This window comes from Mytilus edulis, chromosome 4 (genome assembly GCF_963676685.1).
Source record: "Mytilus edulis chromosome 4, xbMytEdul2.2, whole genome shotgun sequence".
NCBI classification, from domain to species: Eukaryota; Metazoa; Mollusca; class Bivalvia; order Mytilida; family Mytilidae; genus Mytilus; species Mytilus edulis.
In genome coordinates this window covers 98,891,698-98,909,166 of record NC_092347.1, presented here as the reverse complement: position 1 = coordinate 98,909,166, position 17,469 = coordinate 98,891,698, and the positions used below count along the sequence as shown (strand labels likewise).

At 31.9% G+C, this 17,469-nt stretch overlaps 2 protein-coding genes across 3 annotated transcripts; one reads left to right on the top strand and one right to left on the bottom strand.

The window, feature by feature from the left end:
- Nucleotides 1–575: 575 nt before the first annotated feature.
- On the top strand, nt 576–4,452 carry LOC139521222 (shematrin-like protein 2). Of its 2 annotated transcripts, none has more exons than XM_071314655.1 (4): nt 576–664; nt 2,502–2,710; nt 2,759–3,181; nt 4,369–4,452. In XM_071314655.1, the coding sequence occupies exons 1-4, from the start codon at nt 588–590 to the stop codon at nt 4,374–4,376; spliced, it is 717 nt and encodes a 238-aa protein (XP_071170756.1). In that variant the 5' UTR covers nt 576–587; the 3' UTR covers nt 4,377–4,452. The 2 variants fall into 2 exon arrangements, with proteins under 2 accessions (XP_071170756.1, XP_071170755.1); XM_071314654.1 differs by having other exon boundaries at nt 2,747–3,181.
- Nucleotides 4,453–9,750: 5,298 nt separating this feature from the next.
- On the bottom strand, nt 9,751–14,426 carry LOC139521240 (acanthoscurrin-2-like). Its single transcript, XM_071314700.1, has 3 exons — nt 14,381–14,426; nt 11,038–11,513; nt 9,751–9,834 (listed from the first exon to the last, which is right to left on the bottom strand). Exons 2-3 carry the CDS (start codon nt 11,510–11,512, stop codon nt 9,827–9,829), a joined length of 483 nt encoding a protein of 160 aa, XP_071170801.1. The 5' UTR covers nt 11,513; nt 14,381–14,426; the 3' UTR covers nt 9,751–9,826.
- Nucleotides 14,427–17,469: the final 3,043 nt, after the last annotated feature.

Here is a 17,469-nt window from a genome sequence, read left to right as displayed (position 1 = left end):
AGTTGGAAAAAAACATTGCAATAATTGCCGGACAAATGTATGGTAGGGACATGCAAATACGGACTGTCATACAGAAAACAGCCTATATTACATACATTACAAAATCTTGATGTTCATATAAACCCAATGCAAAGGCTATTTTAATACTCAGCTATCCAAAAATGAATTTTATTGCACACTAGCTCTTATATTTGAAAAATCCACAGGGGCCAAAATGCGAAACTACACACCTAACTGTGGAGTGCTACCTTAGGCACTTTCTTTTTTGGGGAATTAATATTATGGTTAATTTATAGGTCCACTTTTTAACAATTGTGTATGATTTAGAAATTCATATGAAGTGGATATTAAAAATCGTATGTTGATGTAAACGTCTTTTATTTTTGCTAACAAAAACAATTAAAAAAGTGCAACATTAGCCAATCTGTGATTAGAAAAACACATAAAAAATGTAGAATTATTATTTTTTACATTAAAACCTATAATTTGATAAAGCGGACGTATTAAATAATTTTCAGCAGAAAAATGCATAATTAATGTTGATTAATTTGTGGTAAAATGTATAATACATCAAATTGTATTATGAAATGAGCAATATATATAAGACGTCTAGAACCAATAGCAAGTACATTCAGCACATAACTGAACCACCGTATCAAATCAGGTAAGTCATTATATGGTCACTGTTAGATTAACTTCTATTCTGTGTAACTTTTCCATCTAAGTTTTTAACTTTTTGTCGATTGTTTTAGATTGAGAACATTTTACGTTTCTAGTTATAGACAGTTGACCAGATAATAGTGTTGCAAATTTTAAACAAAAAGTATTTCGATAAGATGCAAAATCAATTATGAAGGGAAAGCATCCATTGATGAAGTTAAATTGATATTCTGATGAAGTTAAATTGATATTCTGATGAAGTTAAATTGATATTCTGATGAAGTTAAATTGATATTCTGTCTCGTAGAAGTAAATACTGCACATCTTTTGAAATACCAAAAAATTAGTAAACATTAGTAGTCAAAGAACCTATTAATCGTTAATGAAATCAAGACTATATACCATTCTAATCTTCTCTTTTAAGATTGCCATTCTTTGTCAGTTTATTTTCGATTTATTAGTTTGACTGTCCCTCTGGTATCTTTCGTCCCTCTTTTAAACTACTTCTTCGAATGCAGGCATGTAGCTGGGCTAAAGCCCGCTTTGTCGACAAAGAAAATGAACTGGCAGTGTTTTTCAAAATTATTTAAAGTTGAACGTGTCTTTTCTTATCTCTAGATGAAAACTGATGTAACGAATTTTTTTAACGATTTTGATAAGTCCTAGAAATGGCAACGGAAAGTGTATTATCAATAGTTTAAAAAATCTACCATGTTAATATCTAACATTCTTATGATTTCATTATCAAAAGTGAGATGAAATTGATTGAACAATTAAAATAAAGGTATTTGCAAGAAGTGATATTTTTTTAGAGAACAAGTTTAGTTAACATGGTTAATGTATGAAGTTTGAAATAATACAAGTGACAAAAATTGTCTAATCATTTCTAAATAAAATTTTAAAAAGTTGTAGGCAAACTTCAATAAAAAAAACCCTCTCAACCGTGATTGAATTGAATGACATAACGTCATTCATATTTATCGTTTGAAAATGTCTTTGTGACTTGAAATAATTTCAACAAACAAAACATATCTGTTGACATTTTTACCGACCCTGGGAGTATCCGACGAAGTCTGATAAAAATCATTTATAAAATAAAATTGAGAACATAAACATGTTATGTAAATATTTAAGATTGGTAAAATTATCTGGGGTCTATATATTAAGTTGAATTTTTACAATTTAATTTACAAAAATTAGAAAGAGGATTGTATGCGTGTCGTATTGAACAATAACTGTGATATCATTAATCCTCTGTGGTCTTTTTTTTTTTAAACATAAGTGCATAATATTAGCGATCAATTTTACTTTTAATGTTTTTTTTGGTAAAGATCATCGGATTTGTCCTGTGCCAAGTCAGGAATATTGCAGTTGTTATCTTATATTTTGTTTCTAAGTATATTGCATTGTCCTTTGTTTGTTTTTTTTGCACTTCAGTGTTTCTGTTGTTTCGTTGTTTTCCCCTTATATTTGATGTGTTTCCCCAAGTTTTAGTTTGTAACTCGGATTTTTTTTTTGTTCTCTTAATCGATTGATGACCTTTGAACAGCGGCATGCTAGTGGTGCCTATATTTGCATATACATTATAAACATTTAATTTTAATCAAATTTTACTTCATTTATATGAGTTTCGAAATTCTTTAAAATTCTCTTTATAAATATCATTAATTTATAGATATCTGGGCTATTGCAGAATGCAGATCTTTTTTTAACACTTGAATATAGATTCATTATACTAAAGCTGTTAACAATGTTCTTACCGCTACAGCTTTAACTGTAAGGTACCTTTATATTGTTAATATCTAAACAGGGTTTCATATAGATAAGTATTATTTATTTAGAATGCAGATCTTAGCTGGTATACTCCTGGTTATCGTTAGCGCAGTCAGCGCATCCTATAAAGGAGGATATGGCGGATACGGAGGATACGGTGGAGGATTAAGAGGATTAGGAGGATTAGGAGGAGGATTAGGAGGTGGATTAGGAGGTGGATTAGGAGGAGGATTAGGAGGGGGATTGTGGGGTATTGGAGTTGGTGGATACGGTAAAGGTGGATATGGAGGAGGATATGGTGGATACGGTAAAGGTGGATATGGAGGAGGATATGGTGGATACGGTGGTGGATACGGAATCGGAGGTGGATACGGAGGATACGGAATCGGTGGTGGATACGGAGGATATGGAATCGGGGGTGGATACGGAGGAGGATTAGTTGGACTTGGTGGCGGATTCGGAGGTGGACTCGGGGGTGGATATGGCGGATACGGTAAAGGATACAAAAAAGCTATTGTTGTAAAAGTACCCGTTAAAGGATATGGTGGTTACGGTGTTGGAATCGGTGGTATCAGAGGTGGAATTGGTGGTATCGGAGGTGGATTTGGTGGTATCGGAGGTGGATTTGGAGGTGTCGGAGGTGGACTTGGTGGTATCGGAGGTGGATTAGGAGGAATCGGAGGTGGATTAGGTGGTAAACTAGGTGGATATGGTGGTTTGAATAGTTATGCATATGGAAAGGGCAAAGGTAAGATAATGTTTGCCTCAAATAATTTTAAAACTTTTATTTCTTAACTGGATTTGTTTTGGTCAACTAATGATTTACATATATGTGTTCATTTACCGTTGTGATATTAACATACCATTACCTTACTTCTGCATACATTGCTATATACAATTGACAGCATGCCTTATTCATAGTAAAATTACAGAATACATATGCAAAGTTGTTATCAGAAATCCATAGTATACTTCTTCCTTAAAAAAACCTTACCACTCGCATGAAATAACACGAAGAAGAAAGAATACAAACAACACAGAACTTTAAGATGTTTGTAAACACAGTTCGAATCAAAACATCGAAAGAAGAAGCTATTGTAATTGTCATTTGTTTATCAGTTATATCTACGTAGGAACAAGTTTAGCATATCAATCAATATTTTCAAACAAAAATTTATGTAAGATCCTAACACCTATCTTAAAAGGCAACAGTAGTACAGTATATCTCTGTTCAATCGTCATAAATTGAGAGGTAAAAAAATCCGGGTACAAAATATAATAGAGGAAAGCACATCATCTATGAAAGGAAACGCTGAACTGCAGTAAAAACAAAATTATATGTTCGGGATGAAAAAAATAGAATAGGGATTATACCGAAATATCTGATTAGAGGAAGAAACTACAATCAGCCGACCGTGTATTTATGCACTTACCCAAATAAGACTTACATAGATGTGATAACATTTGATACTCTAATCTGAACATGCAGATCGTTAAAATGATTTTCAGTATTAAATTAACAGTATTGAAATCTCCCGTGGTGAGCAAACCATTATGTAGGCTTATACTTCATGTCATAGGTATTTGATCAATACTTGAATAAAAGATATATATTTGTTGGGCTTCATAAAAAAAGACCAAAACAAGAAACCTCCCCTTTTTGTAATAATGGCTTCTTCTTAAAAATGTTCCTCGGTTCGTTTGTCGTAAATTACTTTCATGTCATTTATTAAATAAAGAAGAGATACAATAACATTCAGATCTTATATTTTAAGATCTCCGAAATGATTATCTGCTATTTATATAATGAATTTTGTTGATTTCACTGAATTTATAAATTGTCATAAACACATAAACGCCAATACAACACAAAATGATAAGAATAAAGCCTATGTTGTCTTAAACTATATTATTTATCTTTTTTTTATTTTTCAGGATATTAAACGCTGATTTCTACAAAAAAATGGATAAAGATATTCTTTCTTATATTTCTGACATAAAATATAACCATGCTTTGAATTTGTGTTGAATTTGTCTATCATAAATCTTCGGTTATTATTCGAACATAATTGCTAAAGAAAGGAAGTGGAATCAACTTCATGTCTTCCGAATAATGTTATTTCATTAGCTTCATTCTGTATGAAGTCAACGTTTTGAAATTAAACTTTTGATTTGAAGGTTTAACTACTTGACAATATCAGCCATTATGTTTGACTGTCCCTCTGGTATCTTTCGTCCCTTTTTTATGAAACTTAATTTCTTTGTTTCTGTTGGTGTGATTATAAAATATCACACTTGTGTCTAGAGCAATTGATTACGAGTACTTATGATCTTGAATTGCTTATCAACATGAATTAATTCCAAGCGTTCTTTTAAACTAACTACATGTTCGCTGTTGGACATGACGTAGTTTGGTATTAATATATCCCGTTTTCTAGTATGTTGTTGCTACTTCATTATACATGTGGGTCCTGTAAGTTATTCTTTGCTGAGTTGTTGTCTGTTTATTTCGTATGAGGCTTGAAGTCTGTATTTTCGGTATATTTCACATAATATGTCTTATTTGTCAATATAGTCGAGTTACTCGAGGTTCGTCTACAGGGTTTTTGATTTTTGTTGTATGTTTTTAATGTGTGTTCGGTCTTACATCATCTTGCCTTACACTGCATTTATTGTATTTTAAAAGGGTTTAATTAGCTCAATTTTAAGTTCACGGTCAAACACCTTTCTAATTGATAAAAACACATCTTGTATAAACAATTTGTTTTTATTGGATATCGATAGATACTGTTACACTTTTAAATAAATTGAACAAACCAGTTTCGCCAGGTAATAATTCATATAATAAAGAGTAAAGTGACTATATAATTATATCGTAATTTTGACGACATAAGGAACTTTATAGAGAAACAAATGAGTCTTCAATACTTGGCCGGAATCGACCGAAAAATCTGTTAATTCGGTATTTGGTTTACCAAAATTTGACTGTATTGTATTATTTATTCGTGTTTTTCTCTGTGTTGATCGTTTTTCGTTAGTCTGTACTGTATTCCTGTAACGTAGTGTAGTAATTATAGCGTGTTTTTTTCTTTAAATTGATGTGCAAGCGGGGGGTTGGCTATAAAACCAAATTCAACCCACCATTTGTCTATAAAACAAAATGCATGTACCAAGTCAGGAATATGACAGTTTTTGTCCATTCGTTTTTGATGCGTTTTGTTATTTGATTTTGCCATGTGATTATGGACTTTCCCAATTGATCTTCCTCTAAGTTCAGTATTTTTGTGATTTTACTTTTTTCCGTGTCCATTTGTATTGGCATTTGCTTTTCTTGTATTTCAGTGTATTTTTGTGTATCCCTCGATAATAAATTGTTACCCGTATTTTTTTTTAGCTTCCTCGAATTATGAGTTTTAAACAGCGGTATACGACTGTTGTCTTTACGTTTTTCTTTTTTTTTTGCGTTTAAGTCTTTTATTTTTGTCATTTTGTTGTAAATAGATATAAGAAAGACCGGCGTCAGATTCCAGAAGGACAGTCAAACTCATAGATCGAAAATAAACTGACCACACTATGGCTAAAAAATTAAGAGACAAACAGACAAAAGAGAAGATGTGGCTGAGTACCAATGAGACAAAAACTATTCATCCAATTCACAATTTGTAAAAGCAAACCATTATAGGTCATAGCACGGACTTCTACACGTAGCCTTGACTCACAGCAAGCTATAAAGAGCCCCAAAAATGACTAGTTTAAAATCATTCAAACGGGAAATTCAACGGTCTTATCTATATATAAAAAAAACGATAAACACTAATGAACCTCTTCAACAGACAACAACTACTGAACATCAGATTCATAACTTATATAGGACAGGTGCCAACACATGTAGCGGGTTTAAAAGATTTAATATGCATCAATTTTCACCCTTATCTGAAACAATAGTGTAACATTACAACATGAAATTATGTTATGTTGACAAAATAAATTCTTATGAAAAAGTAAAAACATGTCAACCGATCTTCATTGTCAATATGTAGATGTTTTTCCAATATATGAAAAGTCAAATACCAAAACTACTGAACTCCAAGAAAAAAATCAATTGTAAAGTCCCTTATCAAATGGGAAAATCAAAAGCTTAAACATATCAACCGAATTGATAACAACTGTCATATTCCTGACTGTCGTGGTGCAGGCATTTGCGTATGTAGAAATGTGTAGATTCAACCTAGTGATATAGCTAGTTTATCCCCTCACTTGTATGACACTCGCATATTTTTGTATTAAAAAAGACCAAAATGTGCCAACAGAACAAACAGACATAATAAGTAAAAATGTCCAAAATAGGGGTCTAGCAGTAAACGTAGTGTAATTTTCTAATTCACTCTATAAAACAAACAAACATGTCATCATAGAAAAACACATGGCATAAAGAAAAGAGAAGGATTTTATCACCAAAAAAAACAACTTAAAAGTTCATATAAAAGAAATGTGACATGATCACCAATAAGACATTTCTTCACAAGAGACCAAATGACACAGAAAGTACAAATTTTAGGCTACCGTTCGCCCTTCAACTAAGTAAAGGTGTTTAGTGAAAAGAGACAAACACAGGAATATTCTAAGCTTTCTTAAGATGATAAATAATGTAAGTACCTAGATTCCATACCCCTCATACTCTTGTGTTTTGTTATGCTCCAGTAGTACATGAAAGCCTTTGAAGGTGGTATTGATTTCCCTTATTAATGTTTGTTAAATTAACACTTTTCAGAACATTTATCTTTGTTTCAAATAAAGAAATACTTGGCATGAGTAAAGTGTTATCCTGTCCGGTACTATAAAAAAAAACACTATTTTAGTTGTAATGATAACTACCAATTAACTCAAAATGTGTTTGAAAAACTTTGTAAGAAAACTATCTATAAACAAATTTATGTTAACCTTTACATCTCATCGTCCCGATCCATTTTTTTTTTCATTATTTATTCATTTTCATATATACGCTTAATAGAAAAACATAAATTGGTAAAAATAATTAAAAAAAACTCTTTCTAAGAATCGAACTACAGTTTCATGTATTCAGATATTGTTTCTAGATCGTGTTTACTAATTATTTGGTGTGTTCACAATTTCTCTTCTCAGACAATTGCGGTATGCATACCTACCGTAGCACCTAATGTCAACTACGGTTTTTAGTGAGGTTCGTGAGTAAGTTGCTAGCTTTGTATGTTATCTTTTGTATCCTGTTGTTTCTTCTTTTGTCTTTTTTTCGTTATCTTGATTGGCTTTTATCAGTTTATTTCCAACTTATGAGTTTGAATGTCCTTTTGCGGCATATCCGTGGCCATCTATCTTACAGATATTCGAAAACGTCAACTAAATAATGATGGGGTCTGTGCATGACGGGATGACTTATGTTCTTCTTTTTTTAACAATTTACTGGGCCATAGCTTCCTTGAAAGCAGTTACAGTCCATCACAAAAATCATTATAGAAAATCGTATCCTGGAGTATTGATTAAACAAGGGTTTGCAATGCAACTGCGTTTTTTGTCACATAGAAATGAATGTGCAACAGGGGGGAAATAAAAAAAAATGTCTTCTGTCGTACAATTTATCTCTCAAACGGTCCGTATTGACAACTTTTAAATTCAAAATTTAAAACACACTAAATGTATATGTGGAATATGTTATTCCAAAGTCGTTGGAATAGATGAAGTCCAAATGTTATAAGTTAAAAAATTGAAAACAACACGTTGAATAATTTCTTGCGTCCGAAGCGCTTTTCTGGATTTACCTTCATCAGGAACGCTTAAAGCCAAACATTTGAAATCCGAAGATGTATAAGTTGCCGAAACCGTTGAAGAGCTATATGTCAAAAATACCTTAAATAAATAGCCAAATTCATCTAAAGCCAACTTTGCCTGAGGGAGTTGAAACTTTAGTTTCTTAAGAATTCATAAATTTATAAACGGACAATTTTACTAAAGTTTGTTAAATCATGTCAACAATATTTGAATTATTCATTAAAGAGATAAAATCACGGAAAGTAAAATTCATCATATAGCAAGCTTATGCTTATCAACGGAAATTCGGCAACTTGAGTCCCCCTTAGATGTAAATATATATAAAAAGTTCTTATGTGTTGTTTGAAAATATCCATAAATATTATTGGGTCCGATATAGATGTGCTGGACGCATGCGAGTATTACCCGGGCGTATAAATGTGTACGCCCTACGCCTGTTTTGTCTTAATAAAACTCATCGAATAGTTGGAAAGCCGTAAAAAATACGACACTGAAGAGCTTAACAAACCTTTATTCCAGGCCTTGAAGGCATAAAACTTTGCTCAGTGCTTGGAGCACAAAAATCATGCTCGAACAAGAAATCAAGCAATTTCATTGGTTGATTTTCGAGTATGAGTACAAAAAAACTGACTCGAAAGTTTTATGACCGCAAGGACAGATAATGTCAGCCAAAAACAAGGGCTAAGGTAGACTTCAACAGGAGAAAATCCTTAGTGTTCAACATAATCGAACATTTCATAAATAATAAATGAATTTACAGGACACGGGACATGGAGTTTTGTAATTGTTCAGTTTGATCAATTATAGGATATTTTTACATTCTGTTGTTAGTAGCCTTTTTGGTACGCCATTTTATTTTTATTGACATTTTATATAATCAGGTTTTATATCAGGGGTCAACATAAATACTTTACTTTTTAAGATATATCCTTCGTTGTTTTAAATTCATTGTCTTGTCGTTTTCGTTTCATGATTTTTTAAAATGCATCTTTCTCTTGTTAATAATTACCCTCCGAAAAAATCGAGAAAGTTGTGTTAAGGCATACATGCAATCATGAGAAAGGATTACTCCATTCTGTAATTTAAAGGATGTAAAGAGTTTATCAGTGTCATATTATCAATAGGGTGTGCTACAGACAACGCTTTGATAAAGGCAACAGTAGTATTCCCCTGTTCGAAAATCATAAATTGATTGATAGAAAACAAATCCGGGTACCGTAACAAACTAAAAGTGAGGGAACAAATCAAATATAAAAGGTAAACAACGAAACAGCAGAAACATCAAAGTGCAACAGAGTCGTGGTTGCGTTCGTTAAAGGTACGATACGTTACCAGTTATCTACATATATGATGAATTCCAACTAATTTCCATGATCTAGAGAAATATTTTAGCTCAATATTGATTTTATAATAATGCGTTTTCTTCTTACGACAATTCATCTCGACAAGAGTGAAGGTGCTTGAATCTAAGACAGTATAATAAATTTATGAAAGAAGACGACAACACAAATGCAATGCATGATTATATTTTATTATCATAAATGTAAAAAAATAATATCCTTTGTAGTTCTATTGGATGAGAGTCTGTTTAATATCCTGCAAAATAAAATGAAAATATCTTATAACATCGGTTTTACGAAAATAGTAAAATCTCTAACATACTGAACTCCGAAGATAATTCAAAACGGAAAGTCCCTACTAATCAAATGGCGTAACCAAAAGCTCAAACACATCAAACGAATGGACAACACCTATAATATTCGTGTCTTGGAACTAGAAAGTGGTGGATCCAACCTGGTTTAATAGCTATATAAACCTCTCACTTGTATAACAATCGCATAAAATTCGATTATACTGACAAAACAAATGTATAAACAAACATTTACCATGGCACAATAACACTTATCATTTTGCATTGTTGATTTTGTACTTAATCAGACTTTTTAAACAAAATTATATTTTACATTTTTTGTGTTTCCTTTTTTTTTTTTATTATATACGCATAAAAGCGGCCTACAATTGAAATTCCAAACGGAAAGTACCTCAACAAATGCAAAATCAAAAGCCCAAACACATCAAACGAATGGCTTGGTATAAGCATTGATAATACATCTTCATTTTTAACAATAAAGCTATATCACATATAATCAAATTCAAGTTAAATAATACTGTTTGCATTTCACTTGGCTAATTTCTTCCGAAGTTTTGCGTACTTAGTTTTACTTTCTGTTGTTTATTTTGACGAAACTAATGTTTTTGTCAGTCACCTCACTTCTTGCAAAGTGTGAAGATTACCTGTAATGATATCTGTTTAAAATATCAAAAATTCAATAATTCAATAATCTAGTCAACCTTACTTTATGTTTACGTCATAGTATTAAACTCGGATAATTTTAAACAAGGGAAATAATTCAACTCTGAAGAATCTACAGTTTGTTTGTGAATTAAAACGTCTCACTTTTTACCCTTGCAAAACCCTTGAATATTTTTACAAAGAATTTAGTCCTGAACATGTAAATGATGATTTACACCATATTTAATGTGGTTTGATACTGACTTCCTACGGATTCTTAGAACGTAAGTGAAATCAATAGGGATAAAACAAAACTTTTATATTGTTTTTATATATGTCATCTATTTGACGGCTGCAATGTATATTCCCTTTTAAGAAGGCGTATTGTATCCTTTGACATTCTGACAGAAACCTGTATAGGCTTTAAACAAATGAATGAATAAAACCTATACAATCTATACATTAAGTAATTGTCAAATGATAATTTAAAGTATACAATATCTTACCTTTGCCCTTTCCGTATCCGTATCCACCACCGTAACCACCATATCCTCCTCCAATACCACCTAATCCACCTCCGTAACCACCATAACCACCATATCCACCTCCTAGTCCACCATAACCGCCACCATATCCACCATAACCACCATATCCACCTCCTAAACCACCATAACCACCATATCCTTTAACGACAACAACTTTTCCTTTTCCATATCCGCCTCCGTATCCGCCACCGTATCCACCTCCGATTCCACCGTATCTTCCGTATCCACCACCGATTCCATATCCTCCGTATCCACCTCCGATTCCATATCCTCCGTAACCACCTCCGATTCCGTATCCTCCGTATCCTCTTCCGAACCCACCACCGAATCCACCTCCGTATCCTCCGTATCCACCTCCATAACCGCCATATCCTCCTTTATAGGATGCGCTGACTGCGCTACAAATAACCAGGAGTATACCGACTAAGATCTGCATTCTTCAATAGAAAAGATTTTTTTTTTTATTACAGAGTACTTAATAGAGGTTTGTCAACATCTTACGAACGAACGAAACTCTACGAACGTAGCGTTAAGGAGCAGTTATTTAGATCATAAAATCCACAATAAATGTTTAGCGATATTGTAGTGTGTTGAAAGACAACGGTAAACAATTGCATAGTCTTTTTACCACCTTGCATTTTAATTTTGTGGTTAAACATCGATGTTCCAATTTATTTTCTGCTGTTGCATGTTACGTATTCTTACGTTGAGTTTCGTTTGGTTACATGTCGAATATATGCGTTTGATTTATCTCCCTTATCAATTTAAAAAGAACATGTCAGTTTGTAATGTTGTTAAAAACAATCGGGCGTCTGGTTTGCATTTCATTTGATTGATTGTTAGATGTTTAACGTTCTGTGACAAGTATTTCCCGACGAGATTAGTGTTTGTAAAAGGATTAAAAAGTTTTTTAGATGACACAAGTTTAGTATTTTCTTTTAAAATATCCATACATCCCTTATAAATATGGATCGAATAAAGGATGGTGAGTTTGGGTAAATTATGTCTTCTAGAAATAAGCACCAAACAAAAAATGTCCAATTGGTCCGACTTGCTTTAAATTATTTTTGGAATTAGTTACAGAAATATAAAGGTGCATTCGATCAATCATAAAGTAATAGAGTTTTGTGTATTCTTGTTGAAAGTATGAGTGCTACTGCACCAACAAAACTGATAGTTACATAGTTTTTAAAAGGTTCGTTTTCTTTAAATTCTATTCCTACAGTAAATAGAAAAAATAAGAAAAATATAAACCGAAGAAACATATACAGCATGCCATTAAAACTCAACGAAAAAAAACCGAAATAAAATAATTTTATAAATACTAAAATTTGTACGAATATAAACCATACACATTGCTGTCCTGGGTCTAAATATTTTATATTCCTCGCCATAATTTATTGATCAATTACATATATTATATATATCAAGTCAATATAATATGTCTACGACTCAAAATGAATGCTCCCTCTTTTTTCGTTACGGCAAGTTACGTCAAGGTAGGTCAATTTTCGTTCGTTCGGAAGATGTTGAGAAACCTCTAATAAGAGAACCCCCAAAACAATAGTGTGTTGTAAAGTTTGACCGTTTCGTTTGCACAAATGTCTTTCATTCGTGTGCCAATCAGTAGTAAAAGTTGTCATACATAAAGTTTTTTCATCATATTTTCACAGTGATTTTATTGTAGTTTTCGCTAAAGAAAGGCTACAGATGTTTTATTACGTGATTACATTATTAATCTGTAGAGTGATTCTACGTAAAACACACAGCCCTTTATCTCATGGTCTGAATTCAATTGTAAACATCAGACTAGTGGTATGGCCCATGAGATAATTCCCCCTTCTAATTTATTGTATTTTATCAGACTTCAAGGAGTAGGTCCAAGTGTCGGTAACAGTAATCACAGATATGTATTGTTAGTTTCACTATAGAAAGGTAATGTCAAAACGATAAGTCATTTGGTCGAAGATATTAAATTGATAATATTGAAATTTCACTCAAAACTATTGTATTTGATATTTACCTTAAATAAATATATCAAACTATGGTAATGTCAAAACGTCATTGGGTCGAAGACATCAAATTGAACATATTGAAGTTTCATTCAAAATAGTTTTCGATATGTGCTTTAAATAAACATTTATATAAAACTATGGTTCAATTACCATTTGGAAAACTATTCACAAGCACCAAAAGACAAACGTATAAACAATAACAGGTCACCCTACAGCCTTTGATAATGAGTAAACTTAATTTATTGTTATTCAAGCCAATAGATTTATGTAATGATAAAAAATCACATAAAATGTTCTTTACAGTTTTGTTTCGTTCTTTTTGTCGCATTTCGTTTTTGTCACGGTATTGTCAGTTTTTATTTCTACTTATAATATTTAATTCCACTCTGGCGTCTTTTGCATCTTTTTTGACAAAATTGCACCATTTGAAAAATATCCATCTTTAGAACAGCATAAAACCTTGAAAGAAGCAATATCACTGTTTTTGGTGCGTTTTTCATACTCTAGTGGATTTAGCTCATGACAAATTGTAAACCGAATAATTTTATACTTAGAAGTAGTTTATATAACTGAATTGCACGTGTAATAATTTCTTTGGTAATCATGGGGTTTTCATCTGCATATTTTCCAAACTTCATAAATCGCTTTGACGTTTTTTTAACTAATTTTTACCTACTTAAAACGTTCATTTTTGTCAAACAATTATTTTGGTTTTACCTTTTCGATCTCACTTTACTAATATAATATTGTTTTTATTAGAAATTGGTCTAGTTGACACTATGTATCATGTTGTTCTTCTATAGATAATTTATATTATTTTGCACTTTTATAATACTCACGATAGAAATGAAAATAACACTTAACAAATTTTGTGCTTCAAGAGAGTTTTTCTGAATTGTCCTTCATATGGAACACTCAAAGCCGAATATTTCACAAAAGGACGACCACAAAGGACATAGAAATAGCAGGTCATTTAAAATACATTGATTTTATCTAGAAATGAAAGAACTGTTAAATATCAAGTTTCATCTCAAAGAAAAGTGGATATTTTATTGCTGACTGCTGTAAGCTTTGACTTCTTGATTTCTAATGCATTGTTTAGTGATACAAAAATATTTTATCAAACTTATAGTAGTAACAACACAAATATCGTGTGATTGTCTAAAATGACAAAGACATAATTTTCTCAACTTAAAAAATCGTCAAAAGTTGAATACTATAAATTGCGATGGAGCAGTTAAATTAACAGACAATATCATGAATATAGTTAATTTTGTAAAGAAACTTACTTGATTTTGTGCGATGGTACAGTGTTGTGCTGAATGTATGGTTCGAGAACCCTTATATATTGTTCTTTTCATAATGAAATATGATGTATTATACATATTACCACAAATCAATCAAAGTAATTTATTCCTCTTTGTGTCGAAAATTCTTTACAATCAATAATTGATTGTCATTGTTTTTCTTTGTGACAGAAGTTATAATTTTTCATTATCGTAAATTTTTGAAAGTCATAGATTATGGACAAATTTTCCCTTTTCTAAAACGCTTGTAAGCAATGTGGTTAAACAATTAAAACAAAACCCACAAATTCTTAAAAAAGTTTAAATCTACAAACTGACTATGTGGTTTATCAATTGGATTTGTCCTGAAAGTCCTTCAAAAAAGAACACATACTTAATAAGAATTTAAAAGTCAAAGATGTGTATATACTTAGACCACTTTAGGCAAAAAAATTTCAATAATAAAGACCAGAACTTCATAGGTCAAGGAGAAGTAGGAACATTGCTAGTTTGGATGCATTCTCGTACTTCACTTCTTATATAAATGACAAGCTTTTTTTACTTGTTTTTAGTACTTAAAAATTATATGATTTAATACAATATTAATCATCATGTTTGTTTGGGAATTTATTCACTCTTGCAGATTGACATAATAATTATATAAGAAGAACATTACTATTATAACAAATTAAAAAAACTAGTTTTATAGAGAAAAAAAGTTATTGCTGTTAAATAGCCATAGATGTGGAAATGTGAGCAGGCACACGTATTAAGTATTTACACAGAGGATTGCATAAAGTTACTCATTGAAATAAAACGAATGTGTGCGTATACGATAACAAAACAGCAATAATAAGACACCACTACAAATAAAGGCAACATTAGTATACCGCTGTTCAAAACTCAAAAAAGACAATCAGATGTTTACACGCATTTATTATCAACAATAAACATATAAACCTCTTAATCGAGTAGTGAAGCACAAAACAAATCGACACCAAGTTCCACAACGACTACCAATCATTTTGCTGTTCAATACGATTAACATACGGGTTTTGGTGAAGATATTGTGAGCGTAACATCACGAGTTTAAAACGTGGAAAACCAACGAGTATTTTGAACTCCAAAATGATTGATAATAGAAGCTTATACAAAATCTACTTCAGAAGGCTTTTAGGAAAAAATTATTTGAAGACTTTTGTGGTATCATTAGAATCTCAGACATTTTTGTTTATGATACAGTACATGCATTTATAGCTACCAGAAACAATTAAGTATGTTTAATTGATGACAGAAATTTTGCTTTACATCCATGCTGTCACCCTACAACTGAATGAAAGATGCGTTTGCCTAATCGATAAAAACAACATGCCGAAAAGCAGAAATAGTTTCATCAATGTGTCCTTGGTAAATAAACTCATCATAGATACCAAGAGAAAATTATGTATTTACGCCAGAGGCACATTTCGTCTACAAAAGACTCATCAGTGACGTTCGAATCCAAACAAGTTAAAAAGGCCAAATAAAGTACAAAATTGAAGAGCGTTGAGGACCAAATCCTGAAAAGTTTTGCCAAATACAGCTAAGGTAATCTTTTCCTGAGGTAATAAAAAAGCCTTAGTATTTCATAATTTTAAAGTTTTGTAAACTGGTCATTTATTAATATCATATCAGCACAAGAGTGCTAACTACTTGGCTGATAATACCTTTGGGCAATTAAATCTCCACCAGCAGTTGCATCGACCCAGTTTTGCTAAATATACTCACATAGATACCAGGATAAAATTTTGTATTAACGCCAGACGCGAGTTTCGTCTACAAAAGACTCATCCGTGACGCTCGATTCACAAAAAGTTAAAAGAGCCCAAATTAAGAACGAAGTTGAAGAGCATTGAGGACCAAAATTCCTTGAAGTTCTGCCAAATACAGCTACGGTGATCTATTCATGAGGTAGAAAAGCCTTAGTATGTCAAAAATTTCAATGTTAAAAAAAAAGATGTGGTATGATTGCCAATAAGACAACAAGAGACCAACATGACAGAGAAATTAACAACACTAGGTCACCGTACGGCCTTCAACAATCAGCAAAGCCCATACCGCATAGTCAGGCCCCCACATGTCAATGTAAAACAATTTAAACGAGAAACTAACGGCCTTTGTATGTATAAAAAAGGAACGAAAAACAAACATGAGACACATAAACAAACGACAACCACTGAATAACAGGCTCCTGACTTGGGACAGGCACATACATACATAATGTACATAATAATTGGCAGTCACACCACATCTTCCTATATCTATATAATGTGGCGGGGTTAAATCTGTTAGCGGGATCCCATACTCCCCTAACCTCGGACAGTGATATAACAGTATAACATAAGAACGAACTATAAAAGTCAGTTAAAAAACGTTTAAATCATCAGATGGACAAAAATACAAGTGGATATGGCCGGGTAAGATTTGCAAACTGTTTATTTATAAATATGACCATATCAATGATAATCTTCGACCCAGTTTTTGTAAATAATTAAATCATAGATAAAAAAAAAATTATTAACGTTAGACGCACGTTTCGTCATATGTGACGCTCGAATCCAAGGAAGTTATAATGGCAAAATAAAGTTCGAAGTTGAAGAGCATTGAGGACATTTGCCAAATACAGCTAAGGTAATCTATTCCTGTTGTAGAAAAGCCTTAGTATTTCAAACTTTTAAAGTTTTGAAAACTGTTAATTATAAATATTACCATATCAGCATTAAAACTGTCAAAAAAAATGATAATGTGATCAGGTATAAATATTTTACAAAACTGTATTCAACCTTTGTGCATAGGCCGATTTCACAATTCATTTGTCATGATTTATCAAGTTTAAATCTTGAGAAAATTGATCTAGTTACTGACTTTATTTCGACAAAATTCAATTAATGTCCGATATGTATACATCTTATACAGGGATTCTTGGCGTCTAAACGCTTGTGGCACTATAACATGTATAATGGCTCATTAGAGACGGCAATGTAACTCATAAGTCGATAAAGGACAAACTAATAAAAAAGAAATAAAAAACATTATCACATATTTATAATTGT